Consider the following 22420-nt stretch of genomic DNA (forward strand, 5'->3'; position numbering starts at 1 on the left):
GAGAGACTCGTATACATCCACATACAGTCCCTTTCCTTCCGATTCCTTCTCCCTTTCTCGCCCCATTGAGCAACGTGTTGCCTAAGATGGCGAGTGGCAGCCATATGCATAATTTCACCACCCTCATCAAGCGGTATGCATGCTCTCTTCGTTAGTGGATGCAAAGCTCCTATCTGGCTGGACTCGTGTCATTTCTGTCTAATCTGTGCGGAGAGCATCCCGAACAGATCTTGCTAATGCCCAGTGTTACAGGCTCGAGGCAGCAACCTCCCGCTTGGAGGATATGGCCATGTCTCTAGATGATCCTAATGTGTCAAAGAGTATGGGCAGTCCTTCTCCTGATTCCTCCGTCGTCCCTGAACCGCCCAAGTCGTTGCCCCCACCCCCGGCAGTCCCTGCTGCGCCGCAAGTTCCACCGCAGATTCAAGACTTTGATGCGTTGATCAAGGGAGACGTCCAGAACTTTGTGAAACTAGGCGAGAAGATTGGCGGGTTAGTCGCCGAACAGGTAAATATCGTGTGTATCTTCAAGGCGCTCAATTGAAGCTAACCCTGAGCTCATAGTCCAAAGCAGTCCTTCAAGCTTTCGAGGCCGAGCGCACCTTCCTATATGTCTCAACAAAGGCTAAGAAGCCCGATGTCCCACCCCCGGAGCTCATGACAGAATTGCACAAGGCGTCGGATAGCATCAACAATATCAAGGAATCCAACCGCGCATCACCGCTATTCAATCACCTCAGCGCTATTGCGGAGGGTATTGTCGCACTCGGCTGGTTCTTCGAGACCAAACCCACGGAGTTCGTTGCTGAGATGATCGGTGGCATTGAGTATTATGGAAATAAGGTGCTCAAGGAGTATAAGGAGAAGTAGGTCATTCAATCTGTCAATCTAGAACGACCAGAAGCTGACTTGGCAGCAGGGACCGAACCCACGTCGAGTATATCCAGGCATACTACCAGAATTTTAAGGCTCTCTCGGCCTATCTCAAGAAGCACTACCCTAAGGGCCTTACATGGAACAACGAGTCGGGTGTGACTGCTTTGGATGCTCTGAAACAGATTAAGAGCGGTCCTGCTCCTGCTGGTGGTGCTGTTCCTCCCCCTCCCCCTCCCCCTCCTGTCCCAGCACTCAATGTTCCTGGCGGCGGCGCTCCTCCACCACCGCCTCCACCAGGCATCCCACCAGCCCCTGCCCCTGCTGCCCCTGGTCCCGATATGACTGCCGTCTTCGACCAACTTAACCAGGGCGAGCAGATCACCTCTGGCCTGCGCAAGGTCGACAAGTCGCAGATGACACACAAGAATCCTAGTCTGCGCGCTGGCTCTACTGCTCCAGAAAGCACCGGGTCTGCCCGAGGCAAGTCCCCTGCTCCTAGCAAGAAGCCCAAGCCCGAGAGCATGCGTGCCCGCAAGCCGCCACGTAAGGAGCTGGAGGGCAACAAGTGGTTGGTCGAGAACTTCGAGGGCTCTGATGAAATCATCGAGATCCCTGCCAAGCAGAACCAGTCAATTCTCATCTCACGCTGCAACAAGTGTATCATCAAGGTGTCAAGCAAGGCCAACGCCATTGCCATCGATAACTGCAACGGCCTTTCCATCATTGTCGACTCGCTGGTCAGCAGTCTGGACGTTATCAAGTCGCCCAAGTTCGCTCTGCAGATCGATGGAACGGTTCCAACTATTCTCTTTGACCAGGTTGACGGTGCCACAGTCTACCTAGGTGAGAAGAGCCTGAATACCGAGGTTTTCAGCAGCAAGTGCAGTGCTGTCAACATCATGCTTCCGCCCAAGCCCGATACCGACGAGGATACCAAGGAGTGCCCCGTCCCCGAACAGATTAAGAGTTACATCAAGAACGGTGTGCTGGTGAACGAGATTGTGGAGCACGCTGGCTAAAACTGTCTGATGGATAATTCTTCTGATGTTTCATCATTGACCCTGCGGTGCCATTAAGGCCTGCAGCAACAGAGCTAGTAACCTCTGATCACTTTCTGTGTGCGCACTCATGATGGCTGCGCACCCTTGGGTCCTGGTGAAGCCTGCTTTCATCACCTGTTTTAATCTTTATTGCTGTACCTAGCGCCTCTGTAGATATATTGCAAGAATAAAGGTCTACTCCTATTGTTTTGAAAATAATCAAACATGTATCATTGGACTTCAACTTTGCATGCCGTCGACAAAGGCTGTAAATGGCTTTGATCAAGCATCCAGGTTTAGAGTACAGATTTACTTTATGAAATATGCTCATTTGCAGCTACACCAAGAGAATGTTTTTTTCGAAGGTATTTCCTGTACACCAGGACCTGTTTTCCATTGGAAACCAGTAGCAACAAAATGCAAAGTGATTTGTTTAGAAAGGACGACCAAGAACCTTCTCAAGCCTACGGATCGATCAAAACATGGATATTAAACCATGGGCTGTGCATCTGTGTATGTATAGAATTCATTTTGAGGAATTAGGAATTGGGAGTAATACCTAAAGAATGTGCAGCACATGTCTAGATCAGGAGTGCAAAATTTTCAGGGCAATGTTAATTCAAAGAAATCGATGAGTAATAAGGAATAGAATCAACGGCGATGTAATAAATAAAAGGGTATATACTCAATGACCCATGCGCCTGGCCTACCCTAATGTGAAAAAAACCCCGAAAGAGGACAAATGGAATGCAACGAGAGACAACCAGGTTACAAAGGAGACGAGAGATGCACCGGTACCAGTGGAGTGGAGCACTGTTCCAGCCAGTGGCTGCTGTGGATGATAGGTTAGTGTCACATCGATATGGCTGCAGACCAGCGCAGCCATACTCGCGGTATTCGTTTGTAATGGAAGGTAAAGAATAGAACCAGGCTTGCAATGATCGAGTAGAAGGTTTATACTATTGGCCTCAGCCAGGCAAGGTGCCATGACAATGTTGCGACCGGTATGTGGTGGTGGGTACAATATGGCGGAGACCTAAGATATCGCCGATGTCAAAGCCCAAATATTCCTTTCTTTTCCTGGTTCAGTTACTGTCAAATGTCTCCTGCCTGTGGACATCCAAACCACGCAGCCTCTTGGCAAGCAAGCTCTCACCATTCTCAGAGCCGCCTTGGCTGGAGGGGTAAGGGTACCCTCCGTACCCAACGTCACCCTTGGTAAGTTTGTTGTAAACATTCGGGTCGGAATGGTGAGACATTTCCGGTAAGTTTATAAGTCCCACCGACTCTGCGGCATCCCAATGCAACGGGCCATTACTTGGCGACGGGGCATATGTGGGCAGATATGACATAGTGCTCTGACCAGCGCTCCGCCTGCGAGAGGCCTTTTCAATTGCCGAACGAGCACTAGAGGCCAAAAGACTGGGTTCTCGGCTGGGCTTATATGGGCTATATCGAGGTTCAGGCAATTGGATCTCGTTCCGTAGCTTCTCCTTTCCATCTGGAACTCGGTTTGCAAAGACAACCCGAATACTCGAATGTAGGTAGAAACGTCCGCGAGCCGGACAGCAAATGTTGAGATGGATCAAATACCGAAGAATCGGTTTATCCTTGGGATCTTCCGTAGCGTTTAGAGAAGCTTCAGGGCGATCCGTTCCATAGTTCTTTCGTACATTCAGTGGCATGTCGATTATCGGACCTGCCGAATAACTTCTTTGCCGGATGAATGTCTTGGTGCCAGGTTCCATGTCACTGAGGTCATATGGCACAAGGAACAGTTTCACTGCAGTCTTGTGGGGGTTCTTGATGACTATTTGCAATTGGCCTTGCTGAGGAATGCGGTAGCTCCCCCCTGAGGGGCATCTGGGCGACTCCGCCCTGCGGCTCTTCTTTTCCCGACGGCGTCGTGTCTCGGTATCTGAGTGCTGCGCAGTACCCCCTTCATCCTTACCATTATCACCATGATTCTTTAATGGACTAAAATGTCTTTTACGGCGCCGGGCCGTGCTTGTTTCATCTTTGGGCAAGGAATTCTCCAAATCAATCTGCCCAACATATGGACTCGGACTGTCATCGGAGATGGAGCGGCCGCTGCCAGAGGTCGGATAGCTATAAAAGACTGCAGGGAAAGGAACTGTGACATGTGGAGGACATCTCAAATGTCCTTTGCATTTGCCTTTTCCTAAAACCCCGATTTGAGCCGTAAAATCCAATGGTTTGGACGGATTCATGGACATACGCCCACGTAGAATAGATTCTTCATATGAGCCAACCATAGGCGCATGCGGTTTGGGCGAGGCATCGGAAACAAAGGAAGGCCTCCGCGCCCTAAAGGCCGAGGTGCTCACTGTAGAAGCAAGCTGAAGACTATAGGCCGAGGTCAGAGATCGGCGAGGGGAGTGATGTGGCTGGAAAAATCCCTCCTGTCGAGTAGCCGCACAAGGACCGCGGAGATTGACAGATCGCGAGCCCGGAGGCGAGGATTGAAGCTGTCGAAAGGTCTCAGGAGGGAGCGTTCGGCGTCGATTAGCTCTCTCTAGGGGCTCAGGAAGCTCGGTCGAGTCAACTCGGGGTGAGAAATCAAGGTCGGTATTATTTGCTTGATAGACGAGGGGGCTCGTGGGAGCTTTCAGAACATAGCTCGAGGAGAAAGACCCAAGCGACGGTGCCCTCGAACGAGTTTCCAGAGGCAGCCTCGGTTCATGATTTGGACGGAAGGGATCTGCCTCTCGTGGGGTGCCTGGGAAGATAGAGGCTGCAAACCATGGGGTGGTCGGAGAAGTACCGAGGCGGGGAAAGGCAGAGACTGGGCTTTGTCCTGCAAAGCCTGGCAGGCGTGATTGTTGTTCATGGTGCGGGGTGCCTTCTCTAAAGTCACCGGAATGTAGAGCCGAGCGAGGCCTCTGAATGTCGACCGGCGACCCTAACTCCTCGGTATTTGATGCAAGATTTTGATCCACAGAGACCTGCTCCTGGAACGTCCCATCGGCCTCCAAGTTGTTAAATGAGTGATGAGACATATAAACTTCAGCATCACCGCGGTCTTGCGACTGTATCATGCGTTAGCTCCAATCATGATACAACTTATGGAGAAGGAAAATCAAGGGGGGAAAGGGCCCAAAAGGAGGGCTTATAGGCAGCTTGTAGCTAGAAAGGTGGTGTACCTTGTATTGCAGCCTCCAGGGCGACGATTCTTTGATGTGTTGTATGAGCTGCTGTCGATCGTTTGCCCAAAAGCTGGTCGGAGAAAGCTCCGCCGATGAGGACTCCATGTCGATCCTATTTGAAGCTGTACCGTAGTCTATACTACTGCCGTATTCGTCTGACAGAGCTTGAGAGGACCCTGGGGCTAACTGCTCCGACTCGCCGCCGGTGCCAGACCACACATGCCGTTGCGGGCGATCGGGGTCGTGAAAAAGGGGCATGGTGGCGATGTTGAGCAGGCTATGGGTTTTGAAACGTCGAGTCGGACATTGCAGGAGGCCACCGACGTGGCGAGCACTTCGAAACCAGACCCGGCGGTGCCGTGGTGGGGTGCTGGCTAGCTGGTTGGGTTGGAAATGCGGTGTACGTCGAGAGCGGGTACACGATCTGGGAGAGGGTGGGAGGGAGGAATTCCGTCCGAGGTGATTGGCAAGGAAGAGAGCGGTATAGAGAATGCGAGATTAAGATACAAAATGAAGGAAGAAGAGTTTAGCAAGGATGTCGGAGGAAGAGTCCGGGAAGAAGAGGGAAAGTTGGACAGTGAAATCATGTCATGGATCTCGTGGGTCTCGGATGATTCATCGGCGTCCGCATGATGCAGTTTCGGAAACCAGCCTTCATGACAAGGCGATTTAACCTTCCAAGACAGAGAAAACCTTGCAAATTTTGCATAGAATATGAATAAATACTCCAACTGTAACTTCGGATTTACTTCTGTTTCTCTTAACTTAATGTATCGTAAGAGGATCGCGAATCTAAATGTGAGCCCGCTTGTATGGGTCCCAGGCTCTCCGCTTTTTTCGGGAGTTCCGACGTCGATCGCCGCCTTTTTTTTTCTTTTCTCCAACCGCGCTGCAGCACGTCCACTCAAACAAAAAGCAACCCAGACTAGACTTGACATTACGATGGCTCCCAAACGCCCTCGTGAGATCGAAAAGACCTCGGCAGAACCCCGGACAGAGAATGCGATCAAGAAGCGCAAGGGCTTCAGTGTCGGTCCTGCGAACCTGCCCGATGGCACATATCGTCGCAAGAGTAAAGTCGACCCCTACCATTGAATTGCCTTGACTAACAAAATATATTCCTAGCCCAAAAATAAAGTCCGATCTGATCCAAAAAGCCAAAGTGAAAAAGGCCTATGCCAAGATCAAGGCGCAAGAAGTCGCTGCCGGCACTCCCAAGTCTGTCTACACGACCGCCGACGAAGAAAAGAACGACGAGCCGGAATCTGCATCTTTGGAATTACACCCCGACCGCGTAGCGATGTTGAATGAGCCAGAACCAGAACCAGAAGCAAAGCCGGCCCCTCGACGAGAACATCGCTCTCGGGATAACGCCGGGAAGAAGGAGCGGAAGCCAAGGCCATCTGCATTCTCGAAGGAGATCCAGCTCGCAGAACAGCGAAAACAAGCTGCGGAGGCACGCAAACGGGAAATTGAGGCAAAGCAGAAAGAGCGCGAAGCGATGGCACGGGCACGGCGACCGGATCAATTTGGAAAGCGGAGACTTGGACGAGAGAGCAAAGTGCTGCTAAGTCGAGTGCAGCGAATGGTTGGCTAGTACAAGAGTCATTACAGCCACACCTGGCATGGGAAAAAAGATAGGTTACGGCTGGCAAACAAAATTTGTGATACCCGATTGTTACTGTTTGGTTCAAAAGAGCAGAGCTATGGAAAAAAGAAATTGTATGAACGCTTCATGATATATAGTCTTTGTCGAAGAACGAGATCTTCCAGATTGAAACATGGCTATGCAGAGACCGGGGGCTTGTTTGCTCCGCTGCGAGGTTTCTTGAAGCAGGCAAATTCTCCCTTTGTGCGGTCTCGCAACCGTTTCAGCACAACTCGCATCTCACTCAATTCCGCCTGGAGTTTGGTACGAGCTTCATTTGTAGTCCGACGGTCCAACTCCACATAAATCTGGCTTTGGATGCCAGAAGCGTCCTCAGTAGAATATTGGGACAAGGTTTGTGCTATGAACTCAGTATCCAAAGTAGCCTGCATCAGGCCCGCCAGGGTGAAAGAAGACCGAGAGCGGAAGGCCGAGAGCAGCGATGAAGAAACTTGTGACAAGAGATACGTGAGCACAGTAACAAGCAGTGATGATGGAGTGTTGGGTGAGGAACGACTAGAACTTGGAGATACAGTAGATGGGATAGTGGTCGAAATCTCCGTGTGCACCAGCACCAGTGTCAGCATGGTATTGTATACATAAGGTCGAACCTGATCAGGTCGATCAGTCACTGGGACCCAGTCCGCAGCTGCTATACCAGTGCTGATGGTCTCATCGAGAGTGGCAATGGTGGGCTTGGTGTAAGATTCGAACAGCCGATCTTCGATCTGTTTGAGCACATCTCGAACAGTCTTGCTTTCTTCAGTCAATTTGACGGAGAATGCAGTCTCGAAGTTGGCAATCAGTTGTGGGACATATTCGGCTTGCAAAGCTTTTAGATTGGACAAAGTCAGTAGAATGCGTACATTCTAAATTACAGTTAGCAACGAGACATCTTGATAATGAGATCATGCTTACCCGATTGCAGGAATCGACAGAATCGGCGGCAAGCACGGACAAAGCGGCGTCAATAGCTTGGCTCGTCATAACCGGCCTGGAAATGACCCATTCATTTCCTTCATCAGAGGCCGTGGGACGCTCTGCATTTTCGACCAACCCACTAAGTGCCTTGTAAACACTTGAAACAAACTGGGCGCGAACCATCTGAAGAAGCTTGGCTGGCGGCTGGGTAACAACATCAATGGAACCAGACTTCGACATGGCCTCGGAGATATACAGGATCTTCTGCATGCCAGTCAGGATAGCGCTTTCGAAAGCTACAAATAAGCCTGGCATTTTCGTCAGGTCTCTCTTCTCCGAGTCACGAGTCCAATCCTCTAGCATCTTGCAGATCTCGGCATCTTTACTCCAGGCAGAGCAAGCCACACGAGCAGAGCGTTCTCGTGCAATGCTCACAAGGGCCTTCAAAAGGTCGTTCATCGGCCCGGAATCGCTAACTGGACGCAGAGCAGCCATTTCACTGGCCGCCGTGCCTAGGATGACAAGAAACTTGCTGAGGTAGTGAACACCGCTGAGTGAGTTGGAAAAGGGTGGCCAGAATGCAAAGCCTTCCCAGTGCTCGCCGCGTTTAGGTACCGGGATTGGTAAGTTCTTTGGGTCTAATTTAAACCGGGACTCAGTCGGAGTGATCCCTCTTGACGCTGGGCTTGTCGGACTGGCCGGGATCGGGGATGAAAGGAGCGAGATATCATCCGTTGGAGGCTCGTTGAAGAGACTCAGAACGTTTTCACGGATGAGATTCACCAACTCTACAGCGCCCCTCTCAAGCTCCTGGACATTCTCGGCAGTCAATCGATGGTGCTTGCGGCTCTCGCCTTCAAATCCAGCAGGGAGAAGCCGTTGTCGGCTGCCATCAATGAAAGATTGTGCCACTTCCCAGAAGTCTAGCACTTCGCCTAGTAGACCACTTTGCGAAGATAGGAGCCGAGTGAGAAATGCCTGAATACAATCCCACAACTCAATGACCTGGTCCGAGTCCAATCTTTCTGGAACCTCAGCTGCTCCATCACGGGGCGCAAGACGTAGGTAAGACGCCGTGACCTGAGGCGTTGGCTTTTCGCCTCCAGCAAGCCTTCTCCTCAAGATCTCAATTTCCACCTTGCATCGTTCGCAGAACGACGTGATTTTTGTTTTGAGGAACTCGTATCGAGAAAGAAGCCATGTCCAGATGGGGTTATTTTCAACACCCAGTTCTAACAACGCGCCAATTAACTCCATATGCTCTTCGATTGGGCCCGAGGCAGTGCTTGTCGTAGAGGTCGTCGGTGCGTCGCCGAGACGTCTCCAGAGATCGCGTTTGAAATTCTGGATTTGCTGGTCAACATCCATCCACATTTTGCCCATGGCGAGAATTGAATGTGTTTCAAAATCGGTCAATTGTCGACGAGAACTAGAAGCTAGCTCCACAATGGTTTTCGCCCGGTTTGCCAGTGTTCTTGCCTTGGTATATTGTTCAAAAACCGAGTCGTAATCTCGCTGCTGGATGGACTTTGACAAGAGGCCCCCAATCTCATATACATCGCGGTTTTTCTCCATGGTTTCCACGACGGATTTGAGTATCTGTTCTCTATCTCGCCCTCCAAGAGCAGGTCCCCAAACTTCTTCTGCTTTGACAGAGGCCTCGACCAGCGGGCCTCGGATTCCCTTCATACCATATTCGCTCTCCTTGGTTAGGGCGGTTTTCTTTGGCACGCCAGATGGTGATGATATGGGGGAGGGGGACACGCTCCGGTGCTGGCCAGAGTAGCTTCGAAAGTGCCCTGACCTGCGAGGGGCCAGGCTTTGCTCCTTGACGACTCCCTGGTCCCGCATTTCCGTGTAGACACTATCAATAGTCGCTTTCGCGCGCACAAAACGCTCGAAGTTCGCCTCAACAAGCACCTTCAGGGATGCTGACTTTTCGTCAATGGACTGCGATAGATGATTGAGGCCATCCATGAGCGATTCTATCGATGCCTCGTGGTGAGCTTGGGATAGAAAAAGGGCTGGCGAGAAGGAGGTCGATGACAGTAAGAATCGTGAACGCTTCCCCCCTCCTCCTCCAAGCGCAACCCCCGACTTTTCAAAATGCGCAAGATGCTGTCCCCGGCTCCCAATGGATCAGGCTCATCGTTCTGTGGCTTTTCCCTGGCATCCTTGCCTCTCCGAGACCCAAAGTTGCTCCTCCAGTCGCTCGGGGTACGCTCTAGTGCGAAGTATCGCGACTTGCGGGGTCGGGACTTAGACTGTTGGGTGGGCTCCTCATCAGACTGATCGGCCTCATCCAACGCTGCCGGCCATTCTTCTGGGAATTCCGAGGGCAGGTTATAGTGGCTAGCAACATCCAAATCGGCCATGGCGACTAGTAGGTGTAGTATTGGGGGTGCTGGTCGGCGGTGGAGACGGATCGAGTTGGCGTCAGGGTCTCCAACGGGAATTGAAAGTCAAGGGGTCAGCACCTCCTGCAGGAGACTGCAGTCGGCAGGAAGAGACCGAGAGAATCAAATACTCCAGCGAAGAACCGACGGTATACCAAGATGTCCGGGCGACAGGACATGAAGCTCCAGCTCGGTGGTCGGCGAGGCGGCACCAATGACAGAGACAAGAGTGGACTCGGGTAGCCGGGGGAAAGGAATCAAACCACCAATGCGGTCTGCGTCCCGGTCGGATCGGGGCGGCGCCGAGAAACTCGATTCTTTCGTCCCCTTCTCCCTCTCCTCTCTTCCTCCCCACCATCCAATTCCTCATTCCACAGCCGATTGTCGGGATCTATTCACGATGCTCGCCGCCAGAAACTTCTCTGCTGCTCGCCAGTGCCTGCGGTCGGCCCGTGTGGCCCCCAGCTTCGTGACCCCCGTGTCGCAGGTATCGACCCCAATCCAACCCCCCTCCTCGCACCGACACAGTCGCTCTCGATATCTTGGACACGCAATTGACTGATCTATTTGAAACTTCTAGCTGCGCGGCTATGCCACCTCCCCCGATGACGCTGTCGCCAAGTTCAAGGGCCAGAAGGGCTCTGATGTACGTTCGAACTGCCAATCTCGTTTTTTTTCCCTCCTAGGCGCCGGCGCCAGCCGCGCGCCGAACTCAGACAGGCACAACTTCCATTTCAGAGACAACGAACCGTGGCTATGATACTGATGCTATTTTCTTATTTGGTTAATAGGGCAAGTATACCGTGACTCTGATTGAGGGTGATGGTATCGGTCCCGAGATTTCTCAGTCAGTTAAGGACATTTTCGAGGCTGCTAAGGTATGAGAGCAACCCTGTCGCAAGGAGCGTATCGCGGCATGAAAGACAAGCGAAATACTAAGCGCATCTGTAGGCCCCGATCAAGTGGGAGCCCGTTGATGTCACCCCCATCCTGAAGGATGGCAAGACCGCCATCCCCGACGAAGCCATCAAGAGTGTGGAGAAGAACTACGTTGCCCTGAAGGGTCCTCTCGCCGTATGTGTTAATTTTCGACGCGTTTTTGACCACAATCGGCCTTGCTAAATTCATTTTACTTTAGACCCCCGTTGGCAAGGGTCACGTCTCCCTCAACCTGACTCTGCGCCGCACTTTCAACCTGTTCGCTAACGTCCGTCCTTGCCGCTCCATTGCCGGCTTCAAGACCCCCTACGATGGCGTCGACACTGTCTTGATCCGTGAGAACACCGAGGGTGAATACTCCGGTATTGAGCACGTTGTTGTTGATGGTGTTGTTCAGAGCATCAAGCTCATCACCAAGGAGGCCTCCGAGCGTGTCCTGCGCTTCGCCTTCCAGTACGCTGAGTCTATCAACAAGAAGAAGGTTCGTGTTGTGCACAAGGCCACCATTATGAAGATGTCCGACGGCCTGTTCCTCAACACTGCCCGCGACATCTCCAAGGACTTCCCCGATGTCGAGTTCGACGCTGAGCTGCTGGACAACTCGTGCCTTAAGATCGTCACCGATCCCACCCCCTACAACGACAAGGTCCTTGTCATGCCTAACCTGTACGGTGACATTCTGTCCGACATGTGCGCCGGTCTGATCGGTGGTCTTGGTCTGACCCCCTCTGGTAACATTGGTGACGAGTGCTCCATCTTCGAGGCCGTTCACGGTTCCGCCCCCGACATCGCCGGCAAGGGTCTCGCCAACCCCACTGCCCTGCTGCTGTCCTCCATCATGATGCTGCAGCACATGGGTCTCCACGACCACGCCGCTCGCATTCAGAAGGCTACTTTCGACACCCTGGCTGAGGGCAAGGTGAGCTTTGATAACCCTCTTGTTTTCCTGGATCTTCTGAACACAGCTAATTTACATACTCTAGACCCTTACTGGTGACCTTGGTGGCAACGCCAAGACACACCAGTACGCTGAGGCCATCATGAAGCGCCTGTAAACCAAGTCGCTCTTTTGGATTTTCTGTACTATGACCCCACCTTTTTGAACTTTTTCCCTTGTACCCTCGAACGACATTAGACTTCCTATAGCGATCGAAATATACCTACTTGTGTAGTTACGCTAGCAGATTGTTAGATCCCGATGGTTTCTGGTGTGGACCTGATCTATAGAATCATGTAAAAAGTATATATAAGCTCTGTAGCATTCCTCCAACAGGCTGAAGGAACTCTACATCATATCGACATCAATTTGACATGCGATCAATCACAAGTCAAAGATCAAGACCCATGGATTAAAACTGCCACTGTCACCGTGAAGTACCTGGCAAAAAACCGAGGCTAAAATACATGATCACACTAACCTGCATGGAGTACTTCATCAAGCCATAAAATAGGCTGGTGGGGGACAAAAAGAACCAATGAGAATAATTATATAGTCTGCGAAGCTCAAGGAGAATAAGGAAGAGTGCCAAAGGATGATGGGACTGTTGTTTTTTTTTTTTTTTTTTCTCATCCGAACATTTTGCAGACCAATCACCGAGGCGGTTGGCCTAATAGTACAATCGATTTAAATGGACAAAACTACTTGATCATGTGAAATGAGAATATATAAGGTTGGAGCTATGATGACAGGTACTGTATATATGTAGAAAGATGTGGTCGGGAATAGGGCTTAAGTAGCGAGGAGTCTTTTGTCAGGATCAAGACAAATGGTATTATAGGTGGTATCTGGAGGAAATATTTCGAAAAAGGTAACAACAGCGAATAAACCCGGAAGACAAGATTGAACAATCTTCCTGGGGGCGCCTGAGGTATCAAACAAAAAAACCGAGGACGAAAAGGTTGGGCTCTTTGAGCATCAACGTCGACGTCCAGTACGGCGCGCTGCTGTACTTGTGGAGGCCTTCTTGTTATCTTTTTGTTTGGACCTTGATGCCTGCGCTCGTGTGCTTCGTGAGCCTCCTTTCTCACTCTCCTCTTCTTCGCCATCGCTATCCTTCTCCCCTTCGGATCCTTCGTCGCCTTCGTCGCCTTCTTCGTTTGCGCCTGTCTCCTCACCAGAATCCTCCTCCTCGTCGGATGCCTTCCCTTGACTTCCAGAGCTAACTTCTACCTGTAACCTTGTTGAACGTGTTTCTCGGGTCGGCTGTCGAGTGCTGCGATTCGATTTACGACCCCGAGACGGGGCGGGCGACGAGCGCGGCTCTGTAAAGGGACTCTGTGTTAGCCTTTGGGCAAAAGCCGAGATGCGAGGTTCTTCAACTGACCATCCGTATCTGCGACGGTGCTGCCTCGTCGAGACTCTGCGGGTTGGCTTATAGGTGACGAAGATCCTTCCATTGCTAACCGCCTCTCAAACATCATGTCGCCATATTCGTCATATGGAAGCTCAAAGGGCCAATATCTTTCACTCGGTTCTTCGTCTTCGTCGTTTCCATCTGTGATGACCGAGTCCTCCTTGAAAACAGTTAGCAACCACGAAGGCGATATCAGCGAAGCCGTTGAATAAATAACTCACCCGCTCGTCAAGGGCCTCGAGGTTGTACAGTGAACCTAGCTTCTTCCATATCCCTGGAATGCGCATATGTTCGGCATACGAAGGAGCATATCCTTGGCTCTTCAAATAGTCCGCGATCGCGAGCATGCGAAAATGTTTATGCACGCCTGCAGGGACAAAGTCTCTTAGCTTGTCGAACCATTTCACCCCACAGAAGAAGCAATTCATAACTCACCAACGGGTTTCCATTTTATAATTGCTTTCAGGAGTGCTGTCTCTTGTTCATCTGTCCAGGGGTCGCTGATCAAATCGTACTCGGGTTTGGGCTCTGGTTCGGCCTTGTCGGCACTGTCGCTTGATCCTGGGGTGTTCGCGTTCGATTGGGCCGGCGCATCATCTTGTGGGCTGGTAGAATGTGCGCGCTTGGTCTTCTTTCGAGGAGGCATTGCAATCGTGTGTAGCCTTTGGAGACACGACACAAGACAAATAGACGATTCCGTTACGCGGAGAATGGGGGACGTCAAGCTGCAGGAACGCACCTCTGATGAGTTTCTGTTATCGGATGGCCCGTGCACGATAGCCACCAGCGGTGCGGGACCGTGTTTTATCAGGTTCAAACGCGTCCAACAACCACACAGCGACAGGACTCGCTGGCAATGGGCTCACAATGGACTCAGGTGATCATCTGCCTGACCCATTCTCCAGTGAAAGCCTCTGGAGGCTTTCCAAATTTAGTATTGAGGCTTTGCAGCCTCTAGAGGCTTTACCGTGGGACGCAGACTTGTCAGGTACGTGACTCACTTCGACAGCGCATCGGCTGGTAATGACGTTCGGTCTTCGGCATAGGCATTCTGGACTCGGGTTTCAAAAACGCATCTTGTGAAACTGGCAACATTGAGTCAGTATGGAAGCTTGATTCCTTGTCAAGCAATCTCGAATCGACTCCATCTTTGACTGATTCAGTCGCCGACCCTTTGCCTGAACTGCAGTCTGATGCGCCGACCGATGACCGCCAAGATAATGACGAGGTCGATGATATCTGGAAGTTAGATTCACTACAGGAGGAGACACCCTATATCGCGCCACTCAAGACATGGGAAAGATATCAAGATCGCTCATTTTGTGAGCCAGTGTCGGCATATTTCAGCGAGTCGGGTGCCGGGGGATTTGATGCTGTCCTGAGACGCAAAGCAAACAGCAAAGGGCAACAAATCGAAGAAAAATTAGTCCGAAATGATATTTTCATTCGCTCGCTATTGCGCTTGGGACTCGGATGGAGCTCAGCTCTCTTTCGATACAACAAAGAAACAAAAACATTTGAGAAATCCATGGACAGCATACGTGTGTCCGGCATGACCTCATCAGTGCTAGATACTGTGATAACGGACGTCTTGCAGTGCGGAACCCAGATGCAACAAGTCCGGACGTTTGTCCAGAACGCGCCAACCAAGCCCAAAGATCTGCCCTCCTTGTCCACTTTGAGAGGAACCGTCGCTGTCATTATCTATAACTTGGAACAACAGATCATAAGTTATTCAAGCCAAGTGGTCTCAGTTTTGCAGATCATGACGCTGTTCCGAAGATGTGGCGACTTGATCGGTGCTTTGTCCGATATTGTTCATGCATCAGAGACGGCTTCTTCTGATGCCCGGATCATATCGATAGTCATGGAACGAGCTATGTTCTTTGCGCACAGATTTGGGTGGATGGAGAATCTTGTGCAAGAGATTGTGATCCGCATACTAGGGCCCTGGCTTGGATTCGTCGAGTGTTGGATTGGATTGCGGCCCAAGGAAGATTCACTTAATGAGTTGCTAGCAAGGGGAAGGACATTCGTTCAACTCGAACATCATAACGACAATACCAAATTCAAAACTGGATCTGCTCGGTCTGAGTACTACTACCAGGCCGAACATATGCCATCCTTTATCCCACGAGACCAAGCACAGACAATTTTTGAGAGTGGAAGAAGCTTGCGACTTTTAAAAAAGTCACATCCACATCACCCTATTGCCCGACACGATGTGCTTGCCCGAGCAGGTCCTCTTCATCTACACTGTGCGACTACATGGAATGATATCGAGCGTATCCAGGGAAGAGTCAATGAGTATGAATCGAATCTCCGCCACGAAATTTTGAAATACTATAGCGGACAGTCGGATGTACAAACTATTGCCTTCGAGCCTGCTTTTCGGAGTGATGACCACCCTGATGACGACCAGGTGCTCGAGAAAACCTTTGAGTTGTTTGACATAGATGAGGGAGAGAATGCGTCGAGCTCTGTCATAGGACAGAAGGCGCTTTCGAATGATAAGGTCGGCCAATTCCTTCAAGAGGCTAGAGACCCAAGCTACAGTTCTGAGGATGCTGGCGCTCAGTTTGGTCCAGACCTGACATCTGGTATCTATCTATCTCTCGCGCCGATCATTTTCTCCCAGGCGCAACTTATTGATTTCTCCTGTTTACATCATCTGTTTAAAGAACACAGGGTTCGGCACCATTTGAACCTCCAATGGCGATTCCAACTGTTGGGAGATGGTTCATTCGCTTCTCATCTCAGCCATTCTCTTTTTGATCCCGAAATGGCAAGTGGCGAACGAAAGTCTGGCGTGGTTCGTAGCGGTGTGCACACGGGATTACGCCTCGGCAACCGTGATACCTGGCCACCAGCGAGTTCAGAATTGCGGCTCGTTCTTATCGGTCTTCTCGGAGACTGTTATTTCTCCGAAGATGATACCGATGCCACCGAAACACCCCAAAACCGAGGTAAAGAACTCCCAGGTGGGCTCAGCTTTGCGATCCGCGAGTTGACAGACGAGGAGATCGAGCGTTGTCGGGATCCCAACGCAATCGAAGCCTTGGATTTTCTCCGCCTACAATACAAACCGCCTGAAGCTCTTGAGCCCCTCATTACGACACGTTCCTTGAAAAGATATGATCGTCTATTCAAACACTTACTCCGTCTCCTTCGCATGGTATCTGTTGTCAAGGGAATTGTCCGTGATTCAACTGCGCGGGGCTCTCTTTCCGGGGACACCCACAATGTCTTCCAACGATTCCGAATCGAAGCTCAACATTTTGTTCTTGCAATCAGTGACTACTGCTTTCAAATCGGCATTGGGTCGACCTGGAATCACTTCCAGAAAACTCTCTCCCGTATTGAACATTGTCTCGATCACGGAGATATTGATGGCACAATCGAAGCAGCTCACTCTGTGCCTCGGCTTCGCGATTTCCATGAAGACGTTCTCGACCAGATGCTCTTTGCATTCTTCCTCAGCAAGCGTCACGCACAAGCCGCCAAGCTTCTGGATTCAATATTCAGCACCATTCTTGCTTTTAGCCCATTGTCTAAAGCAGATGGGCTAAACGGTCTTCGCCATGAAAGTGAGGGTACTGTTCTGCATCTGTATTCGACTTTCCGCAAACAGATGTCAGCGTTTCTTGGCTATTTGCGTAGCCTAGACTCGGGCAAGGGATCTGCAAAATCCATGGCTAAATCAGAGGCCTTCTTCTCCTCGCGTATCGATCCAACCAGTGTCTTTGAACATATCCGTCTCAGACTAGATGTAAAGGAATATTATTGAGATTCGGGGAATCTACAAGGATGACTCTATGTGGATTCCACATCTCGCTTAATGAAGGTCAACACCAAATTAATCAGAAGGTAAAGGGCAGGCCAGCCATTATGTGTAATGATTAATGATACCAAATAAAGCTCAATGCATCAAAGTTTATCAATATTTCATCCATTTCTTATTTTATTGTAAATTTCTTGCGGAACTTTCCTCTCGTAGTTCTCGTGTAGGTGTATGCTCTATTACGATCACTGCTCTTGACCGCATTATGGTCTTGAAAATTCCAGGGCCCTGTCGTTATCGAATCACACCTGTAATGCTCGGGTACAATAAGTGTAAGAACTAAGCCTCCTCTGATTTTTTGATCCGTAGTTGTAGCGTTGTGACTTGCTTCAAACCTCCGTGCATCCCACGTTTGCGTTCCCTCTTCCACCTTTCCCTTTGTTGCTTTACCCGATTTTCTCGTCATATCCTTCATTTCGTCCAAAAAGAACAGTATAGGTTTAACGTCTGCTTCAAGAACTCTCATAGAATTATTCACTATTAATATTACTACACGATTATCAAATATCATGCCCCAGAACTTGTTCAAGGTAAAGGACGCCAAATATGTTACCAAAAAGCTGCTTCAAAGAGAAAGTCTTATTATTTACAGTCAAGCGAAAATCTCACCAAAAATGTTATAGCCTCAAGTTCTGATGGCATATTTCGACTTTGTTCTTTGGGACTGCGGTTGATTAGCTACGGCTTTTACCTTAATTTCAACTATTGAGCAAATCGTGCGAGATCAAAACATACCCCTCAGGACTAAATGAGCTCGTCTTCACACCAACATTATTACCTTCAATAAGTCTAGACCCACTTTCAAATATAATGATTATTATTTTGGCCTCTTGCGTTAAAATTTTCCCTTCCAAGAACGATTGATTCCCATCGACCGCAGCTTCGTCAACCTCGTTGCCTCCCTGAAATCTCGAAGTCACTTCATTTCAGTCTTGTGTCGCCATTCTCCACGCTTTACTTTCCCTCTGATTCCAATCAGAGAAGCCACAAAAGCCACAATAATCCACGTGTGTTTTGACTTCCTTCAAACTATCGTTTACGCTTGATCTCACTCAAAGTTTTCCCATTTCAAAGGTTTCAAATTCCTCTTTCGCATGTCTGTTTCCAAGGTTGAAGTTGAAGATATACCCACAATCGAGACCGAGTCTTCTCATTCATACCCTACTACTATGGTGAATTCCATGAGCACCACCTCTTTCTCAGCAAACAATCAATCCTCAAGACTCTTGACTCCAACCCGTGGATCGAAGAGTGATGAATGTATGTTTTCAAAACTTGCTGGAGACCTCCGATCTTTGATCTCGCCTGATGATCCAACGTTGTCTCCTGGACAACAAGCAAGGAAGCGTAGAGAGGAGTTCTTCAGCACCAGACCTGTCAAAGTCCAAAAGGTCATCAGAGAAGATACTCCAGGCCGAAGAATGCGAGCCGCTACCCAGTCCGTCAAAGATTCTACTCAGAGCTCCCTGCCGCCTTGGCTTGACGACTTCAGCTCAAAGCTTGTGATTAAGAAATGGCCCAAAGTTCTGGAATATCATGAGACATTTGCGGCCTTTTATGAGGCCAAAAAGAGGTATGATGATATCGATCGTCTGCTCAAGACCCCCGAGGGAAGAATATTCACGTCCAAGCTGAAAGAGCGAGGGCCTCTACGAGCCACTCTACTCGGGGCACACAGCGAAATTATGGCCGAGATCTATGCAGAGACGGATCCTGACCTGCGAGATATGTTATTAGAGAAGTACAGACTGGAAGGAGGGGATGAAATCAGCGAGCTTCAGTCCCCTGAAAGCTCAATTGAGGATTATCTCTAGAGCAGCCCTGACTTGCGGGGCACCAAACCAGGCGTTAATCAATATGATTTTAGGAGCTGGATCGAAGCTGATGAAAAATGAAGTATCCCGGGGTAATGACCACCAAGGATGTGCATGTATCGGAGTACGTTAAATGTATCTAGGAACAAAATCTCTTCCACAAATTGATTCAGTCAGTGATATTAAAGACAGATATAACTCCTATGGTATGGGCGTGTGTATATAGAACGCTGTATCAATACAAAAGTCATGCAAACAACAGTCCATCGATGCCACTAAAAGAAATGGAGATCTGACTCCGACCAGCCTTGGTCAAGCAAGATCTTCTTTGCCGACTGCTCCATTGCCCCCGGGCCGCAAAGAATTGCCATACTGCTCTCTGCAGGAGGTGCATACTCTTTGATGAGCGCCTCGGAGATTCGCCCCCGACGACCTTTCCAGCTCTCTGATCCCTTTGTGAGCGTATGCACAATGGTGCACTTTCGGCTGTCCATTGCCTCGTATGCATCAAGCTCCGAGCGACACAAGATGTCCTCCTCGAGCCTATTTCCGTCCAGAACAACGCATCTGGTAGAGTCCTCGGGGTCTTGCATAATCGCTCGGAGGACCTGGAAGATGGGCGTGATGCCAGTTCCACCGCAGATCATCGTGAAAGACGTCACTTTCCGTTTTTTACCGCTGATGAGTACCACGCCGTTTCCTAGGTACTCAAACCGTCCTGTTGGGCCCTTGCAGTCGATCTCAGCCCCAAGAGCGAGCTTGTCGAGGGCCATTGTCATTTTGCCTCCTGGAATTGTTTCTGTGGGAAAATAAATCTTGACCAACAGCTCCAGCTTGCCCAGTACATTCGTGTCTGATATTGGTGTATACGATCTAAGAATGGCCTCATTTTTGTTCTCGGTGTCGTTGACCTTGATCATCAAGTGCTGTCCGATCGGAAGACCCAGAGATTGCTTCTCGTGCTCGAGATCGAAAACAAATATTCGCGTGTCCCAAGAAACATTTTTGATCTCGGTGAGCTTGAGTTTTGACCATACCCGGGACTGGAGGAATAGTGGGCGCGGCTCATCTGATGTGGCTGTAGAAGGATTGTTCAATGCTTCTAGAGATACTTTGTCTAATGTGCCGATATGATAATCGGGCATCATTAGTTTGGCCGTTTCGCTGTCTGTGATGCGAGTTAGAGTCATTCCAATAATCCATGTATTTCATCACAGATAAACTCACGAATGGCATTAAAGTCTTCCGAAACATCCAGTCCAGCTGATGAAGTGATACTGATTGCTCCACCGGGGTGGCCTTCCAGGAATGCTGTGCCATCATACACTTCGCCGTTGACCACGAACCACGGCTTCTCTTCACTACTATTTGCCTTGAGCTCTGCAAGATCGATTTGTCGATTCACGCCCTCTCTCTTCATATTAATTTCCTTCACTGGCTCAGGTGCCGCGGGCTCTTCGCCTTCATGCCTCTCGCCCCAATTGCCATTGGTCAAATCTCCGCCCACTTTCTTGACTCTCTCCATCCATCCACCAGCCCTTGCTGGGTGAGTGGGATGCTCAAACTTGAGCTTGTTGCCAGATTTGGTGATAGTGACACGGAACCATGGATTGTTCATCATGCCCAAAACAGACCAGTACATGTCGCGAGGTTGGGCAGTCAATGCCTCATCCATAGCTCGGACAAGCAAGGCATCGCTGCTCTCCAAGTCTGCAACCGGAATATTCAATGACCAGAAAGACCAGCAAAAGCAAGTCTCTCGCTGCCACATGTCCACTTTTCCTCCGAATAAATCACCTTCAAATTCTCGGTATTTGTCCTCTGCATACTCGATATCGGCAAGACGCCAGGCTAATAGAGCAAAGGTTAGTTCGGGATTGTCAACTGGTTTGAATTCTGGCAGTTCCTACATTTGCCTTTATCCAGAGATATCTCAACTCTAGTGATCCTTCGACCACCACCGGCATATGCATACCCCTTGGCGGTATACATCGACCCTGCCGTAGACAACTCTAATTCCTCTTCATGCTCGGGATATACCGCAACAGAATTGACATTGAGATCATAAATGGCGTAACGCTCGTCGGTCCACCATTTGCGGTCTTGGGCAGACATTTCCGGAGATACCATGGTACTATGTGACTGTGAGTGATTTCTGTCAATGCCACCAAGGAAGTAGATGCACAGGACTCACGGAAGTACACGGTTATCATTTATGTGATACCAATTATCACTTGGAGTGTCGGTCAATATCAGCTTCTTGAGCCATTTGACACTTCGCCCCCCAATTTGGCCTGGAACCACAGCTCGTAATGGTCGACCATGGTCGGGCCGTAATGACTCCCCATTCATTTTATGCGCCAACATGATTCCTCGGTTATAATCCATTACCCAGTTCAACTTCACTGACGTCCCATAGAAACCGTTTGGCTGCACATCTAGTCAGTCTTCCTTCCAATACTATTCATTCATTGCAAACAAGGGATTAATTTGTATTACCAATTTGTCTGCGCCCTCCATGCACACGTATTTGGCTCGGCGGAGTGGCTTTGCGCTCCGAATGATATCGGCCATCATAGGACCGGTGAATAGGGCTGTCGAGAGACCCGCAGGGCCCCATGAAAAACCCTTGGATTTGCGCACTGTGTTTTGCTCTTTTCGGCGATTCCCAGCACAAACGAGGGTGATTGGCGCTGTGATTTGTTCATATTTCTCGAGAATCTCCCGGAAACTGAGAGTGATCGGGTTTTCTACCAACCTAACGAGGGTTTTAGTAGCGAAAAAAATACACCTTGAATGAATTGGCCTACCCCTCGATGCTTATCTCCCAGTTTGGAATGTCTTCATCACGAACCTGGGGAACTGGGCCGTGATTCCGTACATAGAACAATTCCGGTGATGTGAGAAATCCTATTTCAATGTTACTCTTTGGACTTATAGATCTCAACAACCGGACTTTTCTTCATTGTACCTTCTTTATATAGGGATGTGAGAGGAGGTTCGACATTGAAGGGATGAACACCCGTCAATCGAATAAGGCGAGGGTCTCGAGGCACATGCTTATCTGGTGTGCCTTTGTCGACATCTAGAATTTCGGTCGGATTGAATGAAGGCGGCGGTAATGGGATGTCGACTTCTTCTGGAGTTGGTAGATCATGTATCTTAATTTGTGATGTCTTGAAGAGAACCTCTTGGGAACTCTTATCAAGGATAGTCTGTGTGATTGTTGACGCCATGGCAATAGTGCTAGGCATGCGGGCACTAGTTCCGATCGTTGAGCTAGTAGGCAATTACTATTCTCTAATAAACGGCAAGACGATTTGACATTTAATGTTCCGAATCATCTCATATTCTCCGCTGCAAAAAAAAAAAAATATAAAGAGAAAGACAGTTTGTCGTGGCAATCAGCTAAAAAAATTCATCG

At 49.7% G+C, this 22420-nt stretch overlaps 9 protein-coding genes across 9 annotated transcripts; 5 read left to right on the forward strand and 4 right to left on the reverse strand.

Annotated features, from left to right (window-relative positions):
* Positions 1-86: 86 nt before the first annotated feature.
* Positions 87-1895, forward strand: capA (adenylate cyclase-binding protein; the record flags this gene model as incomplete). The annotated part of the gene is made up of 4 exons (XM_057077319.1): positions 87-133; positions 253-508; positions 565-866; positions 920-1895. 4 exons carry the CDS (start codon positions 87-89, stop codon positions 1893-1895), a joined length of 1581 nt encoding a protein of 526 aa, XP_056932899.1.
* A 1106-nt stretch (positions 1896-3001) lies between these two features.
* Positions 3002-5341, reverse strand: N7462_005602 (uncharacterized protein; the record flags this gene model as incomplete). The annotated part of the gene is made up of 2 exons (XM_057077320.1): positions 3002-4966; positions 5081-5341. The coding sequence occupies 2 exons, from the start codon at positions 5339-5341 to the stop codon at positions 3002-3004; spliced, it is 2226 nt and encodes a 741-aa protein (XP_056932900.1).
* A 684-nt stretch (positions 5342-6025) lies between these two features.
* N7462_005603 (uncharacterized protein) lies at positions 6026-6680 on the forward strand (the record flags this gene model as incomplete). The annotated part of the gene is made up of 2 exons (XM_057077321.1): positions 6026-6160; positions 6222-6680. The coding sequence occupies 2 exons, from the start codon at positions 6026-6028 to the stop codon at positions 6678-6680; spliced, it is 594 nt and encodes a 197-aa protein (XP_056932901.1).
* A 188-nt stretch (positions 6681-6868) lies between these two features.
* N7462_005604 (exocyst subunit SEC5) lies at positions 6869-10027 on the reverse strand (the record flags this gene model as incomplete). The annotated part of the gene is made up of 3 exons (XM_057077322.1): positions 6869-7600; positions 7650-9602; positions 9716-10027. 3 exons carry the CDS (start codon positions 10025-10027, stop codon positions 6869-6871), a joined length of 2997 nt encoding a protein of 998 aa, XP_056932902.1.
* Positions 10028-10448: 421 nt separating this feature from the next.
* Positions 10449-12042, forward strand: N7462_005605 (isocitrate dehydrogenase (NAD(+)) IDH2; the record flags this gene model as incomplete). Its single annotated transcript, XM_057077323.1, has 6 exons — positions 10449-10535; positions 10629-10694; positions 10840-10926; positions 11000-11122; positions 11187-11906; positions 11971-12042. The coding sequence occupies 6 exons, from the start codon at positions 10449-10451 to the stop codon at positions 12040-12042; spliced, it is 1155 nt and encodes a 384-aa protein (XP_056932903.1).
* Positions 12043-12902: 860 nt separating this feature from the next.
* Positions 12903-13987, reverse strand: N7462_005606 (EAF7 family protein; the record flags this gene model as incomplete). Its single annotated transcript, XM_057077324.1, has 4 exons — positions 12903-13249; positions 13312-13501; positions 13563-13708; positions 13777-13987. 4 exons carry the CDS (start codon positions 13985-13987, stop codon positions 12903-12905), a joined length of 894 nt encoding a protein of 297 aa, XP_056932904.1.
* Positions 13988-14208: 221 nt separating this feature from the next.
* On the forward strand, positions 14209-17128 carry N7462_005607 (tubulin gamma complex associated family protein; the record flags this gene model as incomplete). Its single annotated transcript, XM_057077325.1, has 2 exons — positions 14209-14329; positions 14388-17128. 2 exons carry the CDS (start codon positions 14209-14211, stop codon positions 17126-17128), a joined length of 2862 nt encoding a protein of 953 aa, XP_056932905.1.
* A 1223-nt stretch (positions 17129-18351) lies between these two features.
* N7462_005608 (uncharacterized protein) lies at positions 18352-18996 on the forward strand (the record flags this gene model as incomplete). The annotated part of the gene is made up of 1 exon (XM_057077326.1): positions 18352-18996. The coding sequence occupies one exon, from the start codon at positions 18352-18354 to the stop codon at positions 18994-18996; it is 645 nt and encodes a 214-aa protein (XP_056932906.1).
* Positions 18997-19271: 275 nt separating this feature from the next.
* niaD (nitrate reductase NiaD) lies at positions 19272-22250 on the reverse strand (the record flags this gene model as incomplete). Its single annotated transcript, XM_057077327.1, has 7 exons — positions 19272-20164; positions 20224-20847; positions 20907-21130; positions 21191-21426; positions 21496-21754; positions 21807-21906; positions 21968-22250. The coding sequence occupies 7 exons, from the start codon at positions 22248-22250 to the stop codon at positions 19272-19274; spliced, it is 2619 nt and encodes an 872-aa protein (XP_056932907.1).
* Positions 22251-22420: the final 170 nt, after the last annotated feature.

This window comes from Penicillium macrosclerotiorum (genome assembly GCF_028827735.1).
Source record: "Penicillium macrosclerotiorum strain IBT 26536 chromosome Unknown utg000006l_segment0_segment0, whole genome shotgun sequence".
NCBI classification, from domain to species: domain Eukaryota; kingdom Fungi; phylum Ascomycota; class Eurotiomycetes; order Eurotiales; family Aspergillaceae; genus Penicillium; species Penicillium macrosclerotiorum.